We start from the raw sequence: 25,544 nt of genomic DNA, 5'->3' as shown, positions 1-25,544 counted from the left end.
CTTCAATGCTTTTATACCTGGAACTTTGTGCATTCTTGCTTCAAATTCCTAAAGATTTTTATATCAGTCAATTACATGTTAGCCTGAATAAATATTTAAATGCAACTGACTTTTCTGGGGCTGTTAGATGTCTAATTCCAAAGCCTTTTGCCCACAGAATTATTTTTCTAGGTATTTGCCACAGTATTTTTTTACTGCATGTATATTATTTGGGTTAAGAAGGGAAAGAATTGCCTAGGAATCAACCTATGTAAAACATTGCCCTTGTGGAATGGGATTTACCTAGTAGATTATAATCTACCAAGGTATGATTTAACCTATACTTAGCATGGTCAAGTCCTATCACAATGTCTTGGTTGACAGAGGTCACACTTAAGTAGACAGCAATCATCTCCTTGCCCTGCCTCTGCTCTAGATATCATCCTAAGTTCTACCTCTCTGCCTTCTGCCTAGGGAACTCAGATCTATAGGGAAGCAAATGATAGCAAAAAAAGTTAAGAATCCCTGCTATGAAAAAATAGGGTTCGAGTCCACAGAGTCAGTATCTAGTAAAGCAAGGTGCATTCAAGTTTCCGCTCTACCACTTACTAGCTTTATGATCTCCGTTTCCTCATCTCAAACAGACATGGCAATAGTAAATACATCAGAGTTAGGAAGTGAGGATTAAACTGGGTTATTCAATTTAAAGTCCTTCTCCCAGGATCCAAAACAGAGAGAAACTGCCTCAATAAATGCTATCTGTCACTGATAAGAATAGTATATAATAAACACATCCTAGAATAGTTCTCATTTTTAAATGACCATGCTTATGAAACTAACATCATTTTTGTCACTTTGTTTTTATCTTTCTCATCATCTCAACATCACTTTCTTGCCCAAATGTCCCACCCTGTATTCCCTTAAGGTGTTTCTGATAACTTCTTCAATTCCTTAAGATAAATAAATAGTCTTTTTCTCCCTTACAAATATTTTTTCCCAATTTTTATTTATTAAAATTTTAAAGAGGAACATTTATGACCAGGATGAAATCTTATTTCACCCATGAATATTGATTGAGTCCTTTTCTTGCTTGTCTCTTTAAGTTCATATCTAACTTATTTAGTTTTACTGCCTTTAGGAGATTATCCCACTTTCTTCAAGTGTGTTTTTCTCCTTATGATCAGGTAAAACACACTCTTATTAGCAGACACTCTTTCTAAATGAGCATCTCAAATCAAATAATAGCCAATACTTACTATATGATGGTACTTTTACATGCATTAACTCTAATCACAACCATCTCAACATCTCTATTGGGTAGAATAAAAATGAGTCAATATGATTCTTTACATTTTCATATGAGAAAACAGCGAAGTTGTAAATCGAGAATTCTAGCTCAGGTCTGTTTGAGTCCAAAGCTCATGTGTTCTTTTTCACTGCACCACGCTGCCTCTCAAAGGCTTTGAAGTGTTTTCATTTCCAAGTTCGGCGTGGGGCTTGTTCAGCTCTGGCCACATAGGCTTCTTAGCTTCACTGAAAGAATTGAGGAGACAAAGTCATAATTGTCCTATCTTCTCTAGCATTGCCCCAAATCTTAGAATCCTGCTGGATCTGACCAGAGACTTTCTGACAGAGTCTTGCCTCTCATATTGAGGATGACTAGGTGGTGGAATTAAGAGCGGATCCTCCACCGTGCTGGGTCTTTCCAGCAGTGAGCTATGGCCTCTGGCAAGATAGTCCTCCTGCTGAGCACTTCTCAAGAACTGATGCAAGTCCCAGCCTGGTAAAAGCTATAGAGTGTACTCCTAGCAATAATTTCAGTCAAGGTGCCCTAGTCTTATAAGTGGTCCATCCACCTGATGCATCTGTTTCTCCTTCCTATCTCTCTTCTTTTGGGGGTTTCAGTAAAGCCCTCTGGCTTTGGAAGTCTCCTTTCCCACATCTCTTAATGAAGCCAGGAATCTGTCTCTATAGCTCAGACACCCCTGCTCCCTGTCTGGTGCTTTACCTGGGACTTCGATGATACCTGACTCCCTTTCCCATGAGGACCCTGGAAGGACTCTAGGGAGAGATGTGAAAGGATTGGTTCTCTTTAAGCCACTTCAGCTGCTTACTATGTCAGCCATCATTTTGCCAACTGTCCCATGTGGAAAAGTAGTCGAAAGGGTCTTAATGTTGTAGTCCATGTCCTCCAACACTCAAGTGCTCCTTCTGCTTGGCATCTATCTGTACCTGAGTATTTAAGCCTATATATTATTTCGTATAATTCATGCAAACTTTCTCACATGTCAGAAGGGGGTATTAGTAATGTGTTTCCTTTGAAAAGTTGCTGGATAACCTGCTATACTATACCCACCATTCTCTTATTTGTGTCTCTGTAAGCCAAAATATTTCAGCCCGAAGAGGCAAGCATAAATGATTTGCAACAGAACCCATAGATTTTATTCTATGTAGTAAGCCTTTTGGGACAATGATTTTTATCCTCTTCAAAATGAATATTTTATGTCATATCACGTTACTGAAAATTTTAATGTGATAACATAGTTCAGTGTACTAAGGGAGCTCAATTAAAGGAAGGTTTGTGTTTTTCAAAGAGGTGAAGGAAGAGTTTTTTCTGTTCATTCTGTGAGGGTGCGTTACTTATACCTGAATGAGATTATGCAAAAGAGCTGGATTCACTGCATTATAGAGTATTGCTAATAATGCTGGTCATTCACCATTATGTTGTCTTGGTCTTACTAGCTCAAGTGGAATTAAGGAGGTTGATAAGACTGTGGAGACCTGAGCCAACATGCAAGACATTGGACCTGCAGAGTAGGTCACATCCATGTGCCATTAGGCCATGTCTGTGTGATTTTTAGGGAATGGCAAATATTATTGGCTATACACCTTTCATGAAAGGTGCCTGTCATGGCAGAAAAGAACCAGGAAAGGAGAACAAGATCTTGTAAGGAGAAGAGCAGCAAATGTCTTAAGAAAGAGCTATGACTTATAATGAGAATAAAAGGAACATACAGAAAATCATAAAGGCTTAAGGTCGTGTTTGTAAAACCCGTAATATATTTTTTATTTGCTTTGGGATAAAAGTCTTCCATTAGGGTTCAGAGGCCAATTTGAGTCTTTAGGGGCTCAGTCCTTTAGGGGAACTCAGTCTCCAGCGTGTGAAGCATTTAAGTAGAAATTAAAGTAGGTCATCTTATTACTAAGGAGAAACCCCCAAGCAAGATAGTAAAACAAATCTTACTTGTTGGAAAAGGTCAAGGCTAAAATGAACAAGTCTCATTGGAGGTGAAAAGAATCTACCCCCAATGTTTAGCCACACTAAATTTGCACTAGCCTACACAAACTTGGAGCCATACTTGGTCTTCAAAATTTGTCAGTAATCATTACATATCTGTGAGTCAGATGTGTAACCATATCTGTAGTTGTTTTACTGCCCAGGGCAGTTTTTACATACAGACATTCAGAACAGGAATGCTGAAAACGTTGGCTGTGAAGTACAGTGCACACATATTACCACAACCACACCATCCCCACGGCCATCAGCACTTCGTTCACTACATGAATAAATGCAGGATGCAGACCAAAGGGTGAATGAAGAAGAGAAAAAGAAAAAGACATAAGAGAAAAAAGAAAGAATGAAACAGGGCCTAAAATGAGAACCTAGAAATAGGATATTAGCTGTTGATCCTGAGCCTGTACCCTGTGATTTCTAAGGTGATCTCAGGTGACATAATACTTCCTCACTTTTTTTAGGCTACTAACATTCATGAGGAGATTGGTGTTTACTCAGACTCTAAGTTATGTCTAAAGAATAGTTATAATAGGGGATTCATCTTTCTTAAATTTTTAGGGACTTCTGCCCTTTATTAGGACAGAGTGTGTGGTAGAAACAAATGGAAAATTTCTCCATTATGAAGTTGGTCATCTTATACTCTTGGGATTCTGGACAGCTAAAAAAATACTATTCTAGTAATGAAAATAAGTATTAGTGAACATGCTCAGCCCTTAAAAGAAATCAGGCAGAGGGCCAAGTGAACAATCAGACTTGGAGTTTAATCAATATGTTTGCCCCTTCATACCACTGTCGTTGACATTTTGGATGCATTTGACATAGAAGGTTGAGAAGTACTAATAGGGAGGTGATAGTTGTGACTGAAGGTATTAGGGGGCTTTTTAGCAGAGGTCACTATAAATTCTGTAGACTAAATAGAATTTTAATAAGTCAATAGTCATTGAGAGGTAGACTGTCATTCATCAAAGGCATTGAATGGTAAAATGTATCCATTTTCAAATTATTTTTGTTCTAACATATCTTTAGCTGCTTAAGTCAAAGAGTGGGTAAATGGATCATTGTGCACATTAGAATTAGACTGAGACTATTGATTCAGGGTTTCTAGTGAGTGAATTATCAATATGGCCAGCTGCAAATTTCTTTTGGAATTACTGTGAATTTGCACATCAGTGCATTTGAATAGATCATGCATAACCTAGATTATTGTTACAGTGAATCCCTTGTAGGATGTACAATGTTATGGCTATTATACAACTTCAGTAAACCACGTGGCCCTGAGTCACCGAAAATACTTTATCTGGTGATTCCATCTGTGTGTTAGGTGATACATCCTGTAAAGCTAAAGAAGATGTGTGATGTTCCGAGACATCCTGTGCCAAATAGCCCCAGACAAAATGAAGAGTAAGTTAGACCTGCCTTGCAGGCTTCCACTATGTGCTGCTTAGAAAAAAGCAGAATCTCAAGCTCCGCCATTCTCCGGCAAGTTCTGGGATGTCATTTACTGGCCCCCGACTTCACTAAAGAACTCAAGAAAGGGGACAATCCATGCAATGATAGTACTCTGGATAAGAGGGAAAGGAAAGATTATGTTTGGGCAAAATCTTGTGATACTACCTTCTACCTTGGGAAATTTATATGGTGGCATTGTTAGCTCCATGAAATGATTCCTCCCTGCTTGATAATTATAAGAGCATGTGGGCACCTCAGAATATATTTACCCATAACCAAGTATCCAGGCACCTCAAAATTTATAGAATAGATTTGTTCCTGAAAAATTGAACAGTTAGTGACAGTTTATGTAGTGAATCTAATTTGCCCTTTAACATCCATGATGCATTATTCTAGTAAAAAACCTTGACTTCAAAACAAACAGAACTATATCTTTAGAATATTTTTAAGCAAATTTGAGAAAATTTTAAAATGTTTAATCAAAAATTTAAAGGAAAAAAAAGTCATCACAGTGATTGACTTATCAGTCAAATAGCTAAAACAGAATAGTTGAGCGTATCATTTTTACTGCCTCATATGGTGGGTCAGAGACATGGAGATGGTAAGCCCAATAGTGTCACAGTTTAGATACATTGTCTGCCTTCTTTAAATCATTGACATATCTGATTTTACATTCAAGCTAGTCCCTTTAGACTTTATCTTCGCATTTGTGTTATACTTCTCTATAGACAACTTTAGTCCCATGATTCTTATGAAATCTCACTGAGATTTTGATTAAAGCATTGTTTGATCCAGGAAATTCAAATAATAAAGTAGCCAGTTACTGATGGCAATGTGGCAATGAATTCTCTTCTGGTCAGGATAGCCATTGAACTAGATCAGAAAGAGAAAGGAAACTCCAATCTTATTTTTCATATATATATATATGCATATATATATATATATATATATATATTTACTTTAGGAAGTCAGTAGAAAATACCAGAATTTAATTTTCTTCTTTACTAATGTCTTTATCTCACAAGATTACTCACAGCTCTCCTACCCCAGCCCTTTCACTCTGTTCCTGAATCGGACCACAGCAGAAGCCAGAATGTACAGCCAAGCACCACTGCTTTTATTGCATGAATGTAGACTGTCACTTAGAGTAAACCTAGCAAATTTGACCCTAGCAAATTTCACATGCTGAACTGCTCTACTTTGAAGGATACCATCTAGAAATTCTCTGAAGAATTTTTATGACATGAGTTATTGTGCAAGTATGTTACCAAACCATAAAAATCCACAATCTCTTTTGGTTCACATGTATTAAACAGGCATATGGGGATAAAAGCAGAAGCATTTCCTTGGAGCCCTTAATGGAATGTGAGCTCCGTGGACAAATGGTGTACACTGGTCCTTTTCACCGAGACTTAGTGACCAACTGTGAAATGAAAGTAGAAGGTCAGCAAAGCACCTGAGGACTAAAGCCAGTGGTAAACCAAGTTGTTTATCCCAAGATCATTGAGGACCAGCTTCCCCATTTCATCAGAATAGTTGGTTTTCACAGACATGTGTAGCTCTGCTTTGTATGGAGAGCTAAGGCAGTGAAGCAGTATAGTCTCTAAGTACTTGAAATGCACAGAAAACCAATACAAATATTTCAGTATTGTAAGACCCAGAAGAGGTGCAATTACTTGAAAAAAAAATTTCAAAAACAATCCTAAGCATTGTTGATTTCTGCAACTAAATGCAACTTTCTATTATTAGTCTATCATACTTATAGCTTTATGTCGGTATAGTAAAAATTATTTATATAAATTATATATAAAATAAAGAGCCAAGAGTCTACTTATAATGATTTTTGTGTGAAATTAACATTACAGGTTTTCATGACCTAAGCATTTTCCCTGACCAGAATCTCTATAAACTAATGTTAGAGTCAATTTGGACTACCATGACAAAATATCATAGACTGGGTGGCTTAAACAACAGAAATTTATTTTCTCATAGGTCTGGAGACTAGAAGTCCAAGATCAAGGTGACAGTATGGTAGGATTCTAGTGAGGAACCTATCGCTGGCTCGCAGACAGCTACATTCTTGCTACGTGCTCTCATAGCATTTTCTGGATGCATGCCCTTTCTCTTTTAATAAGGCTACCAATCCTATGATTAGGGCCCCACCCATATGACCTCATTTAACCTTTGTCACCTCCTAAAAGCTGGCCACATTGGAGATTATGGCTTCAATATATGAATTTAGGGGAAAACATTATTCAGCCCATGCCAACTATATTCATTATAGTCAAGTTCCTTTTAGTACAAATGTTTTTAATACCTTTTCCCTAGAGATACCCATAAATGTTTACTGAAACGAGACTTATATGAATGTACCAGATTACTATTTCAGGTCTCTAAATGGTCTTTTAATATGCTAAATTCATTATAGCATTCTTTAATCATTGTTACCACCCCTGACACAAGCTCCTTATGTAAAGGAATATATGTAGAAAGTTTTCATTATTTTCTCTTAAAGAGACTGTTTTTAAAGTTACCAACTGCCCCGTAAACAGTCATGTCATAGCCAGCCATAACAGAAACAGCAATGTGGGTCTACCTTGCATCAATGACAATCTACTGTCAAGTAAACATGAATGTAAAATAAATTTCTGTAAAACCGGTCTTATTTTCACATTGATTTCTATATAAAATAGATGTAGAATACCAGAGCCAGAAAGAACAAAACCCTAAGTATAATTGGAAAACTACGAGACGGGGAATGGCGTCAGCACGCTTGCCAGCCCCGTGACCTGCTCACGTCTGGGACCCACATCTTGTCCTGGCAGTTGCCTGTTGGGAGGTGTGGTTCTTCTATCATTTTCTTAACTCTGAGGTCCTTTCTCCACTTCTAGGCATTAGCACCTTGACTGTACGTTTACAAATTCCCAAAGGATAAATACGTGTGGCGATAGATGTGTTAATTAACTAGATGGGAGAAATCCTTTTATGGTGTATATCACATCATAACAAAGTACACTTTAAATATCTTACAATTCCATTTGTCAGTGATACCTCAGTAACACTGAAAAAAGATACAAATTCCATCAGTCCGTGCCTTTTCCATCCCAACAACAGCATATTAGAGGTGTGAGGCTTGGTGATATCAGACAGTGGTCCCCACAGTGTTTTGATGGTATCCTAAGCTGGAAATTGCCTTTGCCCTGTGGCTTTTTGTTTTATAATTTCTAACTTGACTCATTATCTTAGTCTCAGATCCACAAATGAGTTTTCAAGAAAGCAGCTCCTGAGTTGAGTCATCCTTGAGCTTTGTGAAACCTCAGCTGGCACCGGCCTGGTACATAGTAAGCACTCAATAGGTGTTTTCTGAGTGCATCACACTTAAACAGTACGAGTATGAGAATCGCTTATATGGAAAGAAATGCTGGAGGAAGCACAGATTTCCAGGAGCTATGATGGGGTGTGAAACAACTATAATACCCAGCAGGTAGTCCCAGCAGCAGCAGGAAAAGGAGAGTCCTTTCTTACATCTACCACGTACTGATGTGTAACATTGGACAATGTACTTAATTTCCCTGAGCCTCAGTTTTTTTATCTGTAAAGTAGTATTTAATAATAACTGTCTCACATTTGGTCTGTGTAATTTGCCTGACAAATGTTAGTTTTGTTCCTTTCCTCTCCCTCTATGGTGAATATTTGAATGAACTGAGCATTGTTTAAAACATAATATAATATGATGGCATACATTATATGTTTATAATATATTTTATGTATAATTATATATATATGATATAATATGACCATCCTCTATTTTCTAGTAGTGTGTGATCTACAAGATAGGATGTCCAAGAAACAATTAACATCTGTTCTTTTCTTTGTGTTGTTTTGTATAATGCAGACAACTTTAAACACACCTGGAACCCTGCATGTGACCAAGCGCCATTGTGTAGCCAAAGCAAAGCAGTGACATTTTTAAGCCTTTCGGTACTGTTTATATTACTCCTGCTGACATGGAAATTCCTTCTTTAACTTGAAAGAGAACTCTGAATCCAAAGGGAAAGATGCACAATAAGGAATTAGCTCCTGGTTTCGGAGGAGCCTGTGTTTCAGTATAACACATGCACAAAAAGGAGACATTTTAATATTCCAATGAATATTTGTACCTTAGAATAACTTGTGGGAATCCTCCTCTTAAGGCAAAAAAAAAAAAATGCTCGTGAGCAGCAGCACATGGTCACTTATGCCTCAAGTGGAGTCCCACTGCCCCAGGACAAGCCACAGATAATGTGGGTTCTGCCTGCTGTCCCTGGTGGCTCAGAGACACAGACACTTCTGATTCTACCAAATGCCAGACCCTGTCTTTATACCAGAGCCTGTTGTCCATTTGGCTGGATGTTCAAATCAAGAAATCTACATCCCTCAAGGCTGGATGTAAGGCTTGAACTAGCATCCCAGAGAAAAAAAGGTCAGCACTTTGATACACAGCTCCCACAAAATGGAATTTTAATGAGCAGAAGCAAAACCTGATCTCCTTGCTCAGAAAGCAGATGTCTTTGTTCTTTTCATGTTTTAACATTTCACTGGCTCAACATCTCCCCTTTTACTCTGGTACCTCTTCTCTAAGAACTGAGGAGAGGCCGTCTGTGCCTCTCTGCACTGTTTTTTCACCTAAGATGTTTGGATTTGTGTGTTTTAGGAAACCATTAGGAAAGGTGTGTTGAGGCATCAAGATTTATTGTTCTGGATTTTTTTTTTTTTTGGTGGGAAAATAGTCAAATTTTACCTAACTAATTGAATTTGGTGTTGTGATTAGGAAACCTGTGGCTTTTGGTACGTGATAATATGACTTGTGCTATATCCTTCATGTTATTGACTCGCTGGGGTGGGGAGTGGCGGGCAAAGGAAGAGGCACAGGAGACAGACAGCTCTGGGAGATTCCTAAGAGTTAAATAAAAGCCCGAACCTTTGATGTCTGCTTTTATCCGCTCTGAGAAAATATACTCAACTTAGAATCCTGTTTTTTAAAAACAGGTTTTTGTTTCTGCACAGTGCTTGATTGTTAAAACTCAGATTGCGAAGACAAAATTTGGGAAGCTTTTCTTCTCCACAAACAGATACATGTGGGCACTTCTGGGCACCATCCCAGGCTCTCCTTGAAGTAGCTAGGCGTCCACATGTGTGTGCGTGAGCGCTGTAGCATCCCCTCCTGAGTGCAATCAGAGGGCAATATGACATTTTCATGAGCTCTATCAAAGTGTTATTGTATCCACAGGCCAAAAAATTTAAGAAACATTTTTCCCTTCCTAACTCTTTTATCTGCTGCCAAAACAGAGTGGAAAGATAGGTATTGGAGCCTTGTAACGCCTCTCCAGGCCAAGCTTCGTTCATGTTTGGCTTATTCATCCAGCCTTTCATGATGATGGAGGTGTGCTTCACGAGCAGACTCAGTTATTTCTGATGTTAACCCATTGCTCAGGGTAGCAGAAGCAGTTTTCTCATACAGCCTCCCTTATTAACTGCAAAGCCATGTTAGCTGTTATAAAATACTTGTGTCTAATGGCTGCAAGCATTGTGCTCAAATTCATGTTCGGCTCTTTCCATAAAGAATTATGTCTCAACAATTAAAACCCCTGGATGTTGGGGGGCGGGGGGGAGGTTGGTTGTGAGTGTTAGAGACTAACTATATCATGGACTGGTATTTTCTCTATAATCTAAGCTTGAATTGGAAGAACATCACAGATGCACAGTGCATTGGACGTGGAGCACATGCATGCATTTAAATCACGTATATCTTACTTTTTTACTGATGTAATTGTGAAATATGTTCTTTTTGCATTCATAATTAGGGGGTGGAACAGATGGTGAAGGCTTAGTTTAAAATAATCTGTCATTAAAATAACCTAGCCTACTGGTAATTCTTCACTCTAACTGGAGTTAGGTCATAGGGAAAGAGTTTGAGGTGATTTTTTTTTTCTCTCTTCTGCATTGGAATGTAGAAGAAAGAACCACTAATGTTAGAGTAGTGATATACATGAGAATTGTCCCTATAAGGGCACCATAGTAAGTTTCACTCTGAAATTCGGCTACACTGGAATATGCAGGAAAAAAAAAAAAAAAGAAAGCAGAGACAAAACTACTTCAACAAATATAAATCCATTTAGCACGATGCATTAAACATTAGTATACCTTCAATCATGAAGCTATAGTTAGTTTCATACCCTGCAAGGAAATAACTTCATCATTTGACAAATACTGTTAGAGGCACTAGGCTTTTGTGGTTAGGAAACTATGCCTTATACTTTATATGTTACACTGATGATAGGGGATAGAAATTATAATTACAGGCATTATTATTCAGAGATGCTGTAGCTCCTGACTTCTGTATCCAAGCCTCATTCCTGAATGTGCACCTCATGGACTTACTGGGATGTGACAAAGGAAATCACCTATCAGCCACATTGTGATGGCTTAAAACTGGTTTTAGTAATAAGAAAACTGTCTCGATAAAGCAGCTACTTGTATGCCTTTAAAATGTCTGTTTTACTATTTCTTCTAAGATTTTATTCTCCATCTGCTTTGAGGAAAGCAGATAGATTTCAGCATGGCTTTATAATAAATCTTCTCAAGGAGGGACTAGCATTAACATTTGTGTAGGTTCTTTTTCATCTTAATCCAACCTTAGTTAATAATCAGAAAATTCTACATACTGAGTTAGAAGATGTAATTAACCCTTTGACCCCAGAATTTTAATTGGTGCCTGTTGAAAACAGTGGGCAGTTAAAAAAAAAATTAAAAAGTAGCCTGCAGTGATCGAAACAGCTCAGTATATAGTAGCTTTCTTGATTTAAAATTTTTAAAAATTCCATAGAACTTTCAGATTAATCACATTTGGTTCCCAAGAATAACTGATTGAAGGTTTGTTTCCTCCTCCCACCTTTTAACACTTAGACACCCACATTAAACCAATATTGATGCTACTCTTAAAACTTTTCTAAGTAGCAAAATACAGCTAACTATAAACAGGGGTCATCCTGAATGAGAAGGTAATGGCTGTGTGAAGAGCGACCTTGCCAATCTGCTGTAGACTGGGTTTCATATCCCATTCTCTATTTACAAGGTAATCAAACCTGAGTTATAGACATTCATTTCACCCTGTAGATATAATTGACTGAAATGATAAGCATAAAAGTGAAAATTAACTAACCCGTTTTGTTTTGTTTACCTGCATGATGACAAACAACTAATCTGAGTAGTTGTTTTTTTCCCCACCAAATTGGCTGTTATTTTTAATTGAATTGACTGGATGCTTTGTGTCATGTAGACATAGACTCGTTTTAATCTCACCAGGAAATTGGAACATGTGTCAAAACCTCTATTTTTGCCAAACAAAACTGGCCAGTTCTTAGATCGCCGCTGTTTAATAGCATCAGATGTTTAGCCTCCAGATATTCCTTTCCCCTGCTATAGTGTCCAGACCTCGAGTATTTTAGTAGGTTCATGAGCTATGAACCTAAGGTTAAAAAATTATACTCCCTTCAGTGAAAAAGTAAAGGATGCATGTCGATGGCAAATGAACAGCACTGGGTATTTTGGAAGACTATAAAAGAATCCAGTCTAACTCTGATCTTCCAAATGTCAGGAGAGACCCCAGACTATGTTAGACATCTGTGGCATCAGAATCTGCAAATAATCTAATAGCTCCATAAACAACTCTTGGAGGAAATCATTGGCATCCCTTTTAGTCATTCTGGCATGTGTGATATGAGGGAAAGAGCATTAGGTTAGGAGGCAGAACTGGATTTACTAAGCCTTTTTTGAGCAGTTGTTAGGTGCTGGCTAGATAAAGTTCAATAAGACATTGCCCCACTCTTGAGAAATACAGTCTCCTTGGGAGTTGACTAAGCCAACCAGGACCATATAATGCCATAAATTCTTAAATAATATTGGAGTACAACAGATTTAATCCTGGTTCTGCACTAGATGGCTGTATGATCTTGTCTAGCCACTTAGCCTCTCTGTGCCTTAGTTTCTTCACCCATAATATGAGAGTTTAGACTACAGATTATCTCTATGCCATCTCCATCAGTCCTTTCTTCTGCTCCCTATCAGACTTCACATTGTCACTCATCCCCATTAAAGTTCTCTCGTGTATGTCCTTCTAATCTGACAGCGGCATTTTTAGGTTTGAGAAGATGACTTACACAAATCTCTGTGATTGTATGCCCAGCGATGGCTAGTAGATTGAATGGAAAACCTAACCAGGGCCTTTTCTCCATGGGGAAGAAGAAAAGATCAAAGCCGGGAGAGTCTTAATCCTCATGAGTTATCTATCCACAAGAGACATCTTGTTTGAGGTGAAGGCATGTTGAAATGAGATCCTTCTCAAACTTCTACAAAGTCAACTTCTCTCCCTTCTGCACTGGTTCAAAATAAGTTTCCACTGTACCACACTCTAAGCTTGAAAGGTTGGCTCTCACTAGTGGGGGTGGCGGTTCTGTCAAAGCTAAGGAGCCCAGTTCCCTTAGATAGTATTTTGCTCCCTATCCCATAGCTGGTTCCACGAGAGATATTATAAAGCAAAGGTGAGGAGGTGACCTACATGGAAGTGACTTATAAACTCTCTTGTCAGCCCATTTCCCCTTTGTCTCCAACTCCTAATGAGAGGATTCAAAAACAAGTGATTTGTTTTAAGAAGTTATAGTCGGAATCTTAATATAAATATTTTGACTTAAGAAATACTGTACAGTTTATTTTTTCATTAATGTACACATACCAGTTAGAGAATCTTTATTTTTAGTGGAAGGTAGTAGAGTTATTGAGTTTGAATATGATTTTGAATCCTAATTCTACCACTTACTAGGGACAGGCATGTTGCCTACCTTTACTAAGCCTCAATTTCCTTGTATATAAAATGTAGATAATAATATAATTACCTCAGACGGTAGTTGAGAAAATGAAAAGAGACAATAAACTCAAACCGCTTAGCACATATTGCTTAATAAATGTAAGCTATTATTATTGTACTATCTTAACCAAAATCTTGTTTATTGTGTAATTCGCTTTTATGTGGAGCAATACGATGTGACTTTTGAATTGTTTTTAGAACCTACTAAATCAGAGGAAGAGGTGGAGTGCTACCCACAGTTTCTGACCAGTAGGTCTATGAAATGGGATCAGGAAGGGTGGAATCTGAATTTCATATATACATATAAATATATATATATATATATACACACATATTACCATATGTATAGATATATATATACATAGATATATATATTTCATATATTCATATATAGCTCCAAAAACATGTTTAGTATTTTAAGAGACTGAAATTACTGTTGAGAGTTGAGGCAGTGCATTTTTCTTATTGAATTTTACATGCTTCTTACACATTTCAATATTTTAAAGTTATGTCATTAATTTAGTGTTGCCATAGACCTTGTTCCCACTGTGGGTTTCTCATACGTCCAAATTCACCACCTCTTTCAATACTAATCTTTAAAACTTCGTTTTCTGTGCAAACAGTACCTATGCAATCTACCTGCTTAAAAATAAATAAATAAAGCAAAACAAAAGACATGAGAATGATGAAAGATATAACATGCACTTGGATGGCAAGAATTTGAAACACATTTATTCTCATTTTGAGTGGTTTATAACAGTTGGAATCCATGATGATTTACTCCACTCATCAAAACTGAAAAAGCAGCCCCTCCTTTTGCAAAGCGAAGTAAGATTTCAGGAGGCACAGATGATGTGTAGCATCCTTTTGTCCTTTATCAGTTCTTCTTTTGTTTCTGTTTTAGGAGTTATAATAGAAAGATCTATTACAATTAAACTTTAATACAGAGTCTTTGCAGAAAAGGATCACAGTTTGTAAGATTTCCACCTATAAACATTCGCCCGTAATACATTGGCAATTCCTATTTGTTCTAACACAGTAAGCACTGAGAGTGAGGAGGGCATAGTCCTTTATTAATTAGTAAATTATTGATGTCCATAGTAGCTCAAGTGGTGATTTTACTTTCTCTTCATGTAAGAACCCTTTTTTCTCTCATTTCATTACAATTTTCATTCCAGTGCAGCTATTAAATGAAGAATCTTGCTGATTCAATTTTAGTACCTACCGAATCCAAAAAAAAAAAAATCAAGGCAACATCTCATAAAATCAGCATGACTTGATTTTATACATGAACGTAATATATCTTGATCAAAAGGACAGGGACATAAGGAAGTCGCTGAAATAAAGGAAAGCTTGTAACCTTAATTGAGACCTTTAACTTGTTCATGTATAACGCGCAATACTAAAAGGTCTTAGGACCATTTTAAACACGAAAGAAAAAAATGATCTTCAATTCGATATGTGTTGCTTTGTATCAGATGCCTTACTAATTAAATCTCCTTCATATGTGTTTACTAATTAAATCTTCTTCATATGTATTTACTAACCTGTTTATGTATGTATTTTTTCTGCAGTCCCTCGATGGCTTTGTATTTGCACTAAATCAAGAAGGAAAATTTTTGTACATTTCCGAAACCGTCTCCATCTACCTTGGCCTCTCACAAGTAAGTAAAATTATTTAGATTCTTGGCTGCGATTGTGAACCCTCCTTGAGCCTCCTGTTTTTTCCTCCCCATTCTGCTTAGCATGAATTATCAAATTTATTCTTGAATGGTTCTTCCTGTCTCTTCTCACAAAGTCAGTGGGAAAATTGTGTGTCGGTTTGGAACGTTCGGAATAAACTTGTGCTCAAAAACTTTAGTCCCCCTCCCCGCCCCCCAAGGATCATTATTAATTTATTGAGAACAAATGAAGTTTCTTCCCTCAGTTGTTTTGAACTTTGGAACCTCTGTGCCTGATAGGAGAGGGACACAGTAATAGTGCTTCCCTTGTGTCCTATTACTGGATGTTTATGGAGTACCCTGCATTATCCTGGGAGCTGACACAATGACAGGGAGTCATCTGGAGTCAAGAAATGCTGAAAGAGACCATTAAAATGTGTTGCAGGGAGGGTTCCAACAAGGATATATTTTGCTGCTTTTGCAAATGCTTCCTAATGCTGAAAGACAATTCGTAAACCAAGATAGCTTTCCTTATTTGCAGTTTAATTACTCACGTGAATCTGTCAGAGCTTAAAAGAAAAGAAGGTGGAGACAAATGGGGCACGGGACAAAATCCTAGATATTAGTTCTCAGTATTCCTCTGGAACACAAAACTTTTACTTCCGTTAGATCCCAGGACACAGGCTATGTCTACAGAATGCCAATATACCCTGAAGAAAAGTTTACAAACCAGTTAATTATCCAGATGTTTTCTCCATAAAAATGCTGAACATCTGGATATTTGTGCCTATACAGGTGATTGGCTGAGTTTGACCCTTTTCATCTGGTGGTTTGGCACAAGGAAAATGCATTCTCCACAGGAGGGATTTTTTTTGTCTGTGTGATGATCTGCCAGATGGATAATCTACTCCTCATTCAGCTGCCCCTTGGAGCTAAAGATGTAGATAAGATTTGTCTCTCCCCTCTTAAGCAGGACCCACTCCACCCTCCTTGCTTCTAAAAGTTGGCACTGTTCTAAGGGGGGCCTTCAGCATGGCTGGAACCTTTTGGCTATCAGTGAGTTTGCTGGAAATCAAGACAGACATTGGAAAATAATAAATGGAGATATTTGGCATTTGCGGAGAATTGGGGGAGGAGGAGAAACACTGCCAAATTTGATTATTTACTGTTGAGAATCCAAGTGAGGGGTCCATTAACTTTTCCTTGAAGAGCATGTGAGCTATTTGCTATAGTGTATAGAGTAATTCTATTTTATGTGGACTTCAGGAAACCCAATGACAGAAACTGTGCTACTGTTAACTCAATATTAGTATTCTTGCTGAAGTATCTCATTGAAATCTCTGGTTTTGTAATTGCCTTTAATAGACTTTAAGCTTTGTCTTAATCTGTTTGGGACATAGTATTGGGAATCTCCAATTTTGAAATGAGTGTGCCACCATGTTAATGCTGTACAGAACCGGAAACACCGCTGTTTGTTGTTCTGCGGTGCCATATTCATCTGTTTTATGCAGAGTATCCAACAAAGTTTAATCAGCCAGTGAAGAAGGATGAATAATTAGTTTAAGCAGGTAAATGCTAATTAGGGAACTCCTGAAAAGCATCCATTATATACTAGCTCAAAACACATTTTACAGCCCTGGTTAGTGGTGTAATCCAAATTCTGTCAAGGCAACTGCATTTTCTGTAATTGAGATGTGTATGTTTGCTTTGCATAACAGATGGCTCTGTATGCTTAGACTGATAGCTAGGAAAATAATAATTGCATTATTCTGGCCAAAAGAATATTAGCTCTTGGGTTTTGGCCATTTCAGTCAGTCCTCCTGCCAGCACAGCATATGCACATATATGGATTGGATTTTCAAGGAAATTGATGCATCTGGAATAGTGTGGCCATCTGAAATATCATCTGTTCAAGAAAAATTTGGCTTTAACCCTGTGCTGGTTTCTCCTTAAAAGCAGTTTATTTCACTGCTTCTCTACTGTAACATTAAATCAGTCTTTTCCTAAAATCTGAGACATATCATCGAGGTTTCTGCAGAATAAAGCAGCTGTGTATGGACATGGTACTTAGCTGGCAACTTCTGTGCAGTCACTCCCTTCTTTTATGTGTGATGGGTTTTTAAGTGCCTATCAATAGTCAGCATTTTGACTTCCCCGGGGGCAGACGCTGGCTGCAATGTGCTATTGCCCTCTGGGTGGATGTGTTCAGTGTTGCCAGAAACAGCCAAATATGCAGGTAGAGGCTCTGAGATACAAGACAGAGATCTTGTGGTCACTGGAAGTGATTTTTGCATATACCAATGTATGTACTTAGCGTTCAGAACTAAAGCTTAAGAATAGTTCTGGGTTAACAGAAAAATAATCTGATAAGAGCATGGTATGTTTTTAAATGCCCAAAGAATGAGAGGATAAATAATCTGTGATAATATTTTGGGAAGGGATTTCCAACACAGTTAATCTTCTAAGTCCTAGTCCGATAGCTGAGATTCCTGAGACATCACCCTTCCTACGTTTCCTCAGCACCCCATTTAGTTATAGGGATGCGGAGTGGTCACATATAATGTAAAATGTAATCAAAGTTATTAAGTTAATACTTAATCTTTTACATACACACACACACACATACACACACATACACACACACTTAATTAAATGCAAACCAAATGATCTGCTTGTGTCCTATAACTTTGCTTTAGTGATCGGTCCATCAAATTCTAGACAGTGGTAAGGAATCTATAAAGTTAGGGTTCCTTATTTCCTTTTTAAATAGTTTCATTAAATAAAGACAACATGTGACTGTATCATTGAAGACTTACCAAAAACAAAAAAGCAAAAAAGACCAGTGAAATTATTGAGGAATATTGTGAGCATGATAGTTTGTTAGAGCAGAGTTGTGCCTGCATTTGTAAATCAAGATATTCCTTCCTCAGTTTTATTTTCTTTCAACATGTAAATAAATATGGTGGCTTTAAAACGGCTTATGTTCAAGAAAGAATTAGGATTCTTTTTTGGCTCACGAGAAAACTAAGTAGATAAACTTCTGCTGAGCTCTGTTGTGTAGCGTGAATATAGAGACAGCCAGAGTGGATGTTTCTTCTACACTCCATTGAGTGTAACAGCTCCTGGTGTCCAGCGTGTGTATATGTGTGTGCGCGCGCCAGTTATTCTCTTTAAAGTATTTTCATGTTGTCATGATGACAGGAATGAAGTGATCTATGATGATGTCTGAACCTCCTCAGCAGTCCTTTTGACTTTGCCAGACAGATATTTAACTTAACATCCAAGATGTGGTTTCAGGTTGTAGAAATGCACACTGTTGACTGGCTTCCCTTGGTAGAAATGATTTCCAGTGACTCACCCTGAGGCCTTATCTTAAAGGAAGATCCCTAAGTGATGATGCAGACTTCAGTTTACATGGAGATTAAATGACTTCTTCTACCCGGTGATGGCCTTCAGAGCTACTACACAGAACTCTGCTCTCTAGCTATAATGGAATAGGCAGAAGCGAAAATGAAGAAAACAGTGAATTCTCTAACACTGAAAAGGTAGCAATGATATGTAGCCAGCTTTTATGAAATCTCTTTCAACATGTAAAGAGCTTAATCACTAAGAATCCAAGAGACCTTATCTGATAAAAACATTTCTAGTTTGCTATAGGATTTAAAGCTTAGGAAAATATTTATTTGTTGGCTTATACCCTCCTCTTTTTACAAAGGAAATAGCTTACATATACATATACAATAAAAAAAATAATGGCAAAAGAGAACCAGGGAATAAGGGAAAAAGATAACGGTAGGTAGGTAATCTGTTACCACAGGATAGAACACAATAGAGGCTTATAAGGAACTGTTCTAAATGGTCTGATAAAGCTTCAGACTTAGCTAGGCAGTTCCTAGTAACCAAAGCAAAAAGGGAAGTACAAGCAAACATTGAAACTATGGAAGCACCACTTCTTAAGGACAGCAAAGTTTTTCTGGGACAGAAATAGAAAAATAAATCTCAAATACAATTTCCGTAGGGGGCTAATATGTGCATTAGAACATATTGATTTGCTTCCATTGGAGCACACATTTAGAGCGAGGCTGTACTGTCCTACATACCAAACGGGAACATACATATTGCAGATCTCATAGGCAGGCAGAAGATCCTTTCCACACCCCACCTCAGCCGTTGTGCCAAAGATCATTTTGAGAGTGAGGTTCTGGTATCCGGGCCCCTTACGATAGCATTGACGAGTTTGATGGTTTATGTGCTTTTAAATCAGCCTTTCCTATTCCATACACACATCTGCATTTTATTTTTTAATACTGTTGAGAAATTTAACATTACAGTTGCCAGAGGCAGAGGACAGTGGTCTCAGTCAACCAGAGGATAAAAATGGACTCATAGCTTTTAAAAACATTTTTTCCTTGAAAGTAAGGTGAAAGATGATGATTATTTTGATACATACTTATGCCAGCAAAATATTTTCAAGTTAACATAGAGTCCTATTTAAAATATAATGGGCTCTAGATCAAACTAGGAAATTAACAGATTTTTATGTTGTGATCTTATTAGAAAATACCCTGCAGCCAGCTAAGTCCTCTCTTGAAATGCATTCTAATGCCACTCCCCCCTCTCCCACCTCCCTTCACCTCCAGGGCCCAGCTTGCATATGAGTCACTTCCCTTTTTCTCATTAAGTCCCCATTCTGGTAGAAGATACTTCCTTGCTGTTGTAAACCAGCCAAAAGGTGGCTACAGACAGGGTTACAAATTGGTTTGTATCTCTCTAGGCAGCTTGCTGAAAGGGGCAGGGTGGCTGCAGGTATAGGAGCTAATAGAGGTGAAGGTGAAAGGGGTAAATGGTTGTTTTAAATTTGGTCTCTTTTTTTTAAAGCCATGTAGATGTATTTACCATCAACTCCTCTCCCCATCCTGTCGTTCATCTCCATATTTTAGATTTCTCTGCATTTGTTATATAGAATGGCAAATAAAATTACAGCTACAGCACACAAGTACAAGGTCAAATAAATGACAGAGCTCAGTCTATTTGTGAAGCTATTCTGAAAGGGAACCATGGTGCCAAATGTGGTTTATTTGAATAATAAAGAAGAATTAGATTCCCCTGATAACTTGGCTGAGGGCCAATAAATCACTGGAGGTTAAAGATGCTTTGCAACTGCCACGTCTTTCTTTTGCTTTTCCAAAGTGCAAACCTCAACTCTTTCACTCTGTTTTTCGATGCAAATCAAGTTGAGGTTAGTAGGTGGTTAATAGTCTTGCTTCCATGCTTGTTAAAGATATATATTTCTTTAGCGTTTTGTTTTTTGTTTTTTGTTTTTTTTTTTAAAGCCAGCATTAGCTTTCCTTACAAGTTATTACTCTTGTTTGGCATCATCACATCCTAGATAGCTGGAAGATAAAGACAAAAAAGGATCATTTCAACACAGCAGAGGGCTTATATTAATGGAGCCACGTGTTAGCATTTTTTCAGTTAGTGTTCTAAATTTATGTAATGCTAGGATAACCTGGCTCCCTTTAATAAATGAATATACATAGCCCTCCAAATATTACTTTTTAGCCCCACTCAGAAGCCTTTTGAGTAGGCATACCTTAATTGTTTTTCAAAGAAGAAAATGTATAATTTTCTGCGGCTTGTGTGTTTTCTTCCCCAGCGAGTCTGCATTTTTCTCCTGTACTAATCATAAAAAGTTCATCACTTCTGGGTATAACAAAGAAAAATGCCCTTTTGAATGTGGAAGCTCTGAGGGTTTAGAGACTATTGAGAAAATATAAGTATCAAAATAATTCAGAAGCAGTACAAGGCACAGTGGCACATTATCAATTTACAACATTTAAATTGATAAATGCTCGGTGGTGAAGGCCTACAAGGGCACTTTGAAAAGCAAATAGCGACCTGGTGAAGAAATTGATTTCTCCCCACACCCCCGAAAATGACTGCATGATGCATCATTTGACTGCATGCTGTCCGAGTGCTTGACAGAGATAATCTCAGCAATCCCACGGGTGACCTTATCGTTCTCACCAGGGCAACTTTGTCTACGTTCTGACTTTGTGCATGTCAAGGTTCCTCCTGGCAGGATCCTTGGGGGAAAAAGTTCCTCTGTTCGATCCAGATATTGAACTGCTCGCTCTTCCCCCTTTTCCTTTCACCCCACCCTTCCAAATAGGCAAACACATCTCTTTATTTCCTCCGTAATTATGAATGAGCCAGGCAGAACACCGCGGCTCCGCACTCTGTATCTTTGTTGAAGCTTGTTACCCTTTAGTTCACATAGTTCTAGGTGATAACCTATGTTAGCAGGGAGCTTGTTATCAGAAAGTAGAAAAATTTTTAATGTTCTCCTATAGTGCTTCCCCGTCTTTAGCAAAATGGAAAAAAACTAATCAGTTTCTTTCGTCCTCATACTTGTAAGGTTTTTTTTTCCTCTTCCCTGCAATCTTTACTCGAAAACCTTCTGAAACTATTTTGATCCATGCACTTTAGTTTCTAATCTTGTTCCCTCACCATCCAGGGATTCTAGATGTTTCTCACGTAACTTTAAAATTATGCAATACTCAAATAAGGCCTAAATAGTACGTCACCCTGTGCTTACAGGGCTGCGCATCCTAATGGCGGCCTCTATTTTGATGCAATCCATGAGGCTTCATCAGAACCACTGGTGTTTAGAAAATATTTTTCTGCCGGAGAGAAATAATTGACCATTTCTTTATGCTTAAAATTTTTCTGTTGATATATATAGATGGGTGTGTGCGCGCGCCTGTCTATTTAGCCGTAATCTTCCTGCCACACAGCTTGTCGTTGATAATTACAATTCTTGATTAGCCACTTCTTGAAAGCGGCAAATACCCTGCCTAGTTTGGCACCCTGAAGCTACAGCCCCCACTGGCTTTGACACCCTCAGTTCACCATATTCAACCCCTTTTACCTCCTTCTTTCATCCACAACATTAATTCTGAGTGAACAAGACGTGCTTCCTTGCTTTTGACAAGATTTGCTGCAGTCTCATGCGACAAAAACCCAACACTCATTCCAGATTCAGAAAGTAGGATTTATAACAGCATTTTAATTTAATGTTGGATGTCGAACATATAAAGAGATCACAGTAGTACTAGAGCTGAAAATTGATGCCTTTTTTATTAGTGTCCTCTCAGAAGTGGGTAAGACGCTGTTTGTGCAATGGAGCACAGAGCAGCACAGTCAGATGAATGAGGATATGCTATCTGCAAGGAATCATATTTCAAGCCACTGTCGGCCTCTATTGATGTGCTCAGAGTTGAAAGGTTATGCTAGTAAATGCCATCCGAATTTCTAGCATTAGAAATCGGTAGAATAATCTGCTGGTTGTCACTTGATGCTCAGCCTAAATGCACTGCATGGAGATGTTTTACTTATTTTAACCCCAAATTAATTTCTTATTACTAGCACATTTCTTTTTCTCTTCCATGTTTTCATCGGTCCTCAAATAGGACTGATTTTTCACAGGCCTTTCAGAGTAAACCAAAAAAGGAAAATGAAAGAAATTTCTGTCATCGTACATGAGCATTATATTCTTATTTATTCCTTCGGACATATTTTACACTGAGTCCACAACACACCAAGTCTGTATGCAAAGGGAGCTTTTCCACTTAGACTGAATCACAGAATCACAAGACAATAAAAGATAGGCTCACCAACTTCAAACGTTTAATTTGAAGACCTTTCACATTGCTTCCTAATTTCTGGAGTTAATATGATCAAGAGAAAAAAGAAGAAAATGGAGTGTGTACATTTTATGGAATCAGGGAATCTAAGTCAGAAAAAAAATACTTTTTGAGGAGCTAAGTTGTTTTTATTTGCATGGATAAAATAGTGTTTTCATATTCATTTTTAAAGTAGAGCACTGAGCAAAAGTAAGATGGAGAAGAAAATTTAGTCATCATTCTAAGTCTGTAATTTATTCATTTTTAAATAATGAAACGGTGTTTTTCTGAATTAACCCATGTATTATTCATGCAGGCATTGGCAATGTAATGTCCCCAGTTTTCTGGAAAGCAATGTACATTTCTTTGCCTGACAAGCAGTATTTTCTATATGGTATTAATTTAATGGCTTATTTTATTATGCAAAGTTGGAAAGTAAAGATAATTTCTGTCTATAATGTGGTACTTATATAGGCAATATATGCAAAATAATACCTCTGCACCTAAGCCAGCTATCCTTCCTCAGTTCACCTGGACCCTGTGAGAGTGATGAGCAAATGCAAACTGCTCATATAAAGAATAAGAAATAACTTGACCTCCTGGGAAGGAGGTCATAAAATCGTTAAATTCATGTGAAATCCAAATTTCATTTCTACACACACACATTCGATCCATATTGGGTTTTAGCTCTTACATAAGAAGACATGGTTTTCATGTCAGGAGTAACATGGCAACAATTTCAGTGATAATTTCAGCTGGAATATAATAACGAAATTGACTTTAGGTTTTTGCATAAGTTCTAGAACCAGGCTGATAACCTGAAAATCGATGCTGGTTTTAGACATCAAATGCCCTGTAACTTTTTATTCTTCTTATTCCCTCTGTCCCCTTTAGATGACAGTCTAGAGATGCAATCTCTTTTTCCTAAATAGCCATTTTTAAAGAGGCTGATAGCGATTGTTCCAAGGACTTAGAGCATCTGTATACATACATATATAAATGTGTGAATTGGTTTCTACCTGATTTGTTTTTGCGCCTACTGCATTTTTTTCTACCGATATAAATAATTTACAAAATGATTCACTAAAACAGTAAACCAGGTTTCCTTTGGGCATCTCCTCCCCCTTTTGGCCTCCTGCAACTGCAAATTTACCATATTCAATAATAAGAGAAAAATTTCTTCCGATGCTATTAATTTTTAATGTGCTGGCAGATTAAATCTATTACTTTCAATAACTATGCAAACTTTTTGAGAGCACAAGAATGTGCACAGAAAGAAGTTTTCCCTCGGAAGGAAAAAAAATAGTTTGAGACTGGATGTTTTCAGGGCAAGTTAAGGCCCTTGGAGCAGGCGACAGAAGAATACTTGCGTGCCAAGCGTGGCATTTGGTAAATCTCATACGTATGTCAGTAATACAGCGTTTGCATATCAGGTAAAGAATCAAAGATTCCATTTAGCTTTTCTTCTCAGTATTGGTGAAGCCAGCTTTGTCTCAAGCAGCCTCCTCTCTTTTGCCCCCTCTCCCCAATAGGAGCATTGTTTTGGAACCACTCACAATCCCTTTCAGCAACACTTTGCCAAGGAAACAATAGAAAATTGCCTCTCGATTAGGGAAGCGCCAAAGCTTTAAAGCACACACTCACAGGGCACAGTTTCCTGAACTTCTAAGTTTTCTTATTCTATAGTCTGTCTTGACTTTAAGATCTATTCTTACCGTACTTTATTAGATGTTTATTTCTGATTAATCAAAGTCCCTGATTGTTAAACGATACTTTTTGGAAACTAAAAATACATTTGCACCAAATATACTTGTCTAGATATAGGGGAAAAGCTGAGAAATTTTTCCAGAAAACAAGAACAGTAGCATTAGCTAGGATCTTGTTCTTTCCCATGAAGTGTACAGGCTTGCTTCGCTTGAAGAAATGTTGAGGCTAGCAAAATTGCAAAATGGCCAAATGAAGATTATTTATATTACAAAATATTCCTTTAAGTGGTGGGTTCCTTTCTTACCTTTAAATATCTATGCAGAGAATCATTATCTACCTGACAAAATCAAAAGGGGGCGAAGGAACGAGAGGCACAAAGATTAAAGTGTTCAGAGACATTCCATTTTAAGCTTAATCAGAAATGACTATGTGGAAAATGAGATTCTGTTGGCAGACAACTTTTTAAGAGCAAGCGGAGATCACCACTCCCAGTAAGCATGGGAATCTCCTCAACCTCCATCACCAAGTGTAAGGGGAGTGTTGTTTTCCAACCTGGTCATCAGGACAAGAAATGTGGTCAGACCGTTAGTCCTGAATCACTTCAAACTGCTACGCAGCAGAGGTTTGGCATGTTTGCGATGTCCTGTGTACATGTCTGTGTGAATTACCAGTCTGCACATCCCTCGGGACAGAACATGCAAATTCAAGGAAAATAAGAGGTGAGACTGGAACCAATTCCCTGAAATTGAAAAAAGGAAAAACATAATTTTTCCAGGTCATTAATTAAAATTGACATCGCAGGGTTTACAAAGACCAAGAAAGGACCGTGCCATTTCACTACATTTCAAAACCTTTTCACTTGAGCA

The 25,544-nt window shown here is 37.7% G+C and overlaps 1 protein-coding gene across 8 annotated transcripts in view; it reads left to right on the top strand.

Moving 5' to 3' along the window:
- The window catches only part of NPAS3 (neuronal PAS domain protein 3), an 802,977-nt gene that overhangs the window by 557,562 nt on the left and 219,871 nt on the right, over nucleotides 1-25,544 (top strand). For all 8 annotated transcript variants that reach the window (XM_016123630.2, XM_016123628.2, XM_016123625.2 and 5 more), the window contains one exon: nucleotides 15,200-15,289. In XM_016123630.2, coding sequence (XP_015979116.2) covers nucleotides 15,200-15,289 — 90 coding nt within the window. The remainder of the gene's footprint in view (nucleotides 1-15,199; nucleotides 15,290-25,544) is intronic.

This window comes from Rousettus aegyptiacus, unplaced genomic scaffold (genome assembly GCF_014176215.1).
Source record: "Rousettus aegyptiacus isolate mRouAeg1 unplaced genomic scaffold, mRouAeg1.p scaffold_m13_p_3, whole genome shotgun sequence".
Lineage (NCBI taxonomy): Eukaryota > Metazoa > Chordata > Mammalia > Chiroptera > Pteropodidae > Rousettus > Rousettus aegyptiacus.
Note: the sequence above shows the minus strand (reverse complement) of the source record. Positions and strands in the feature narration are given on the sequence as shown.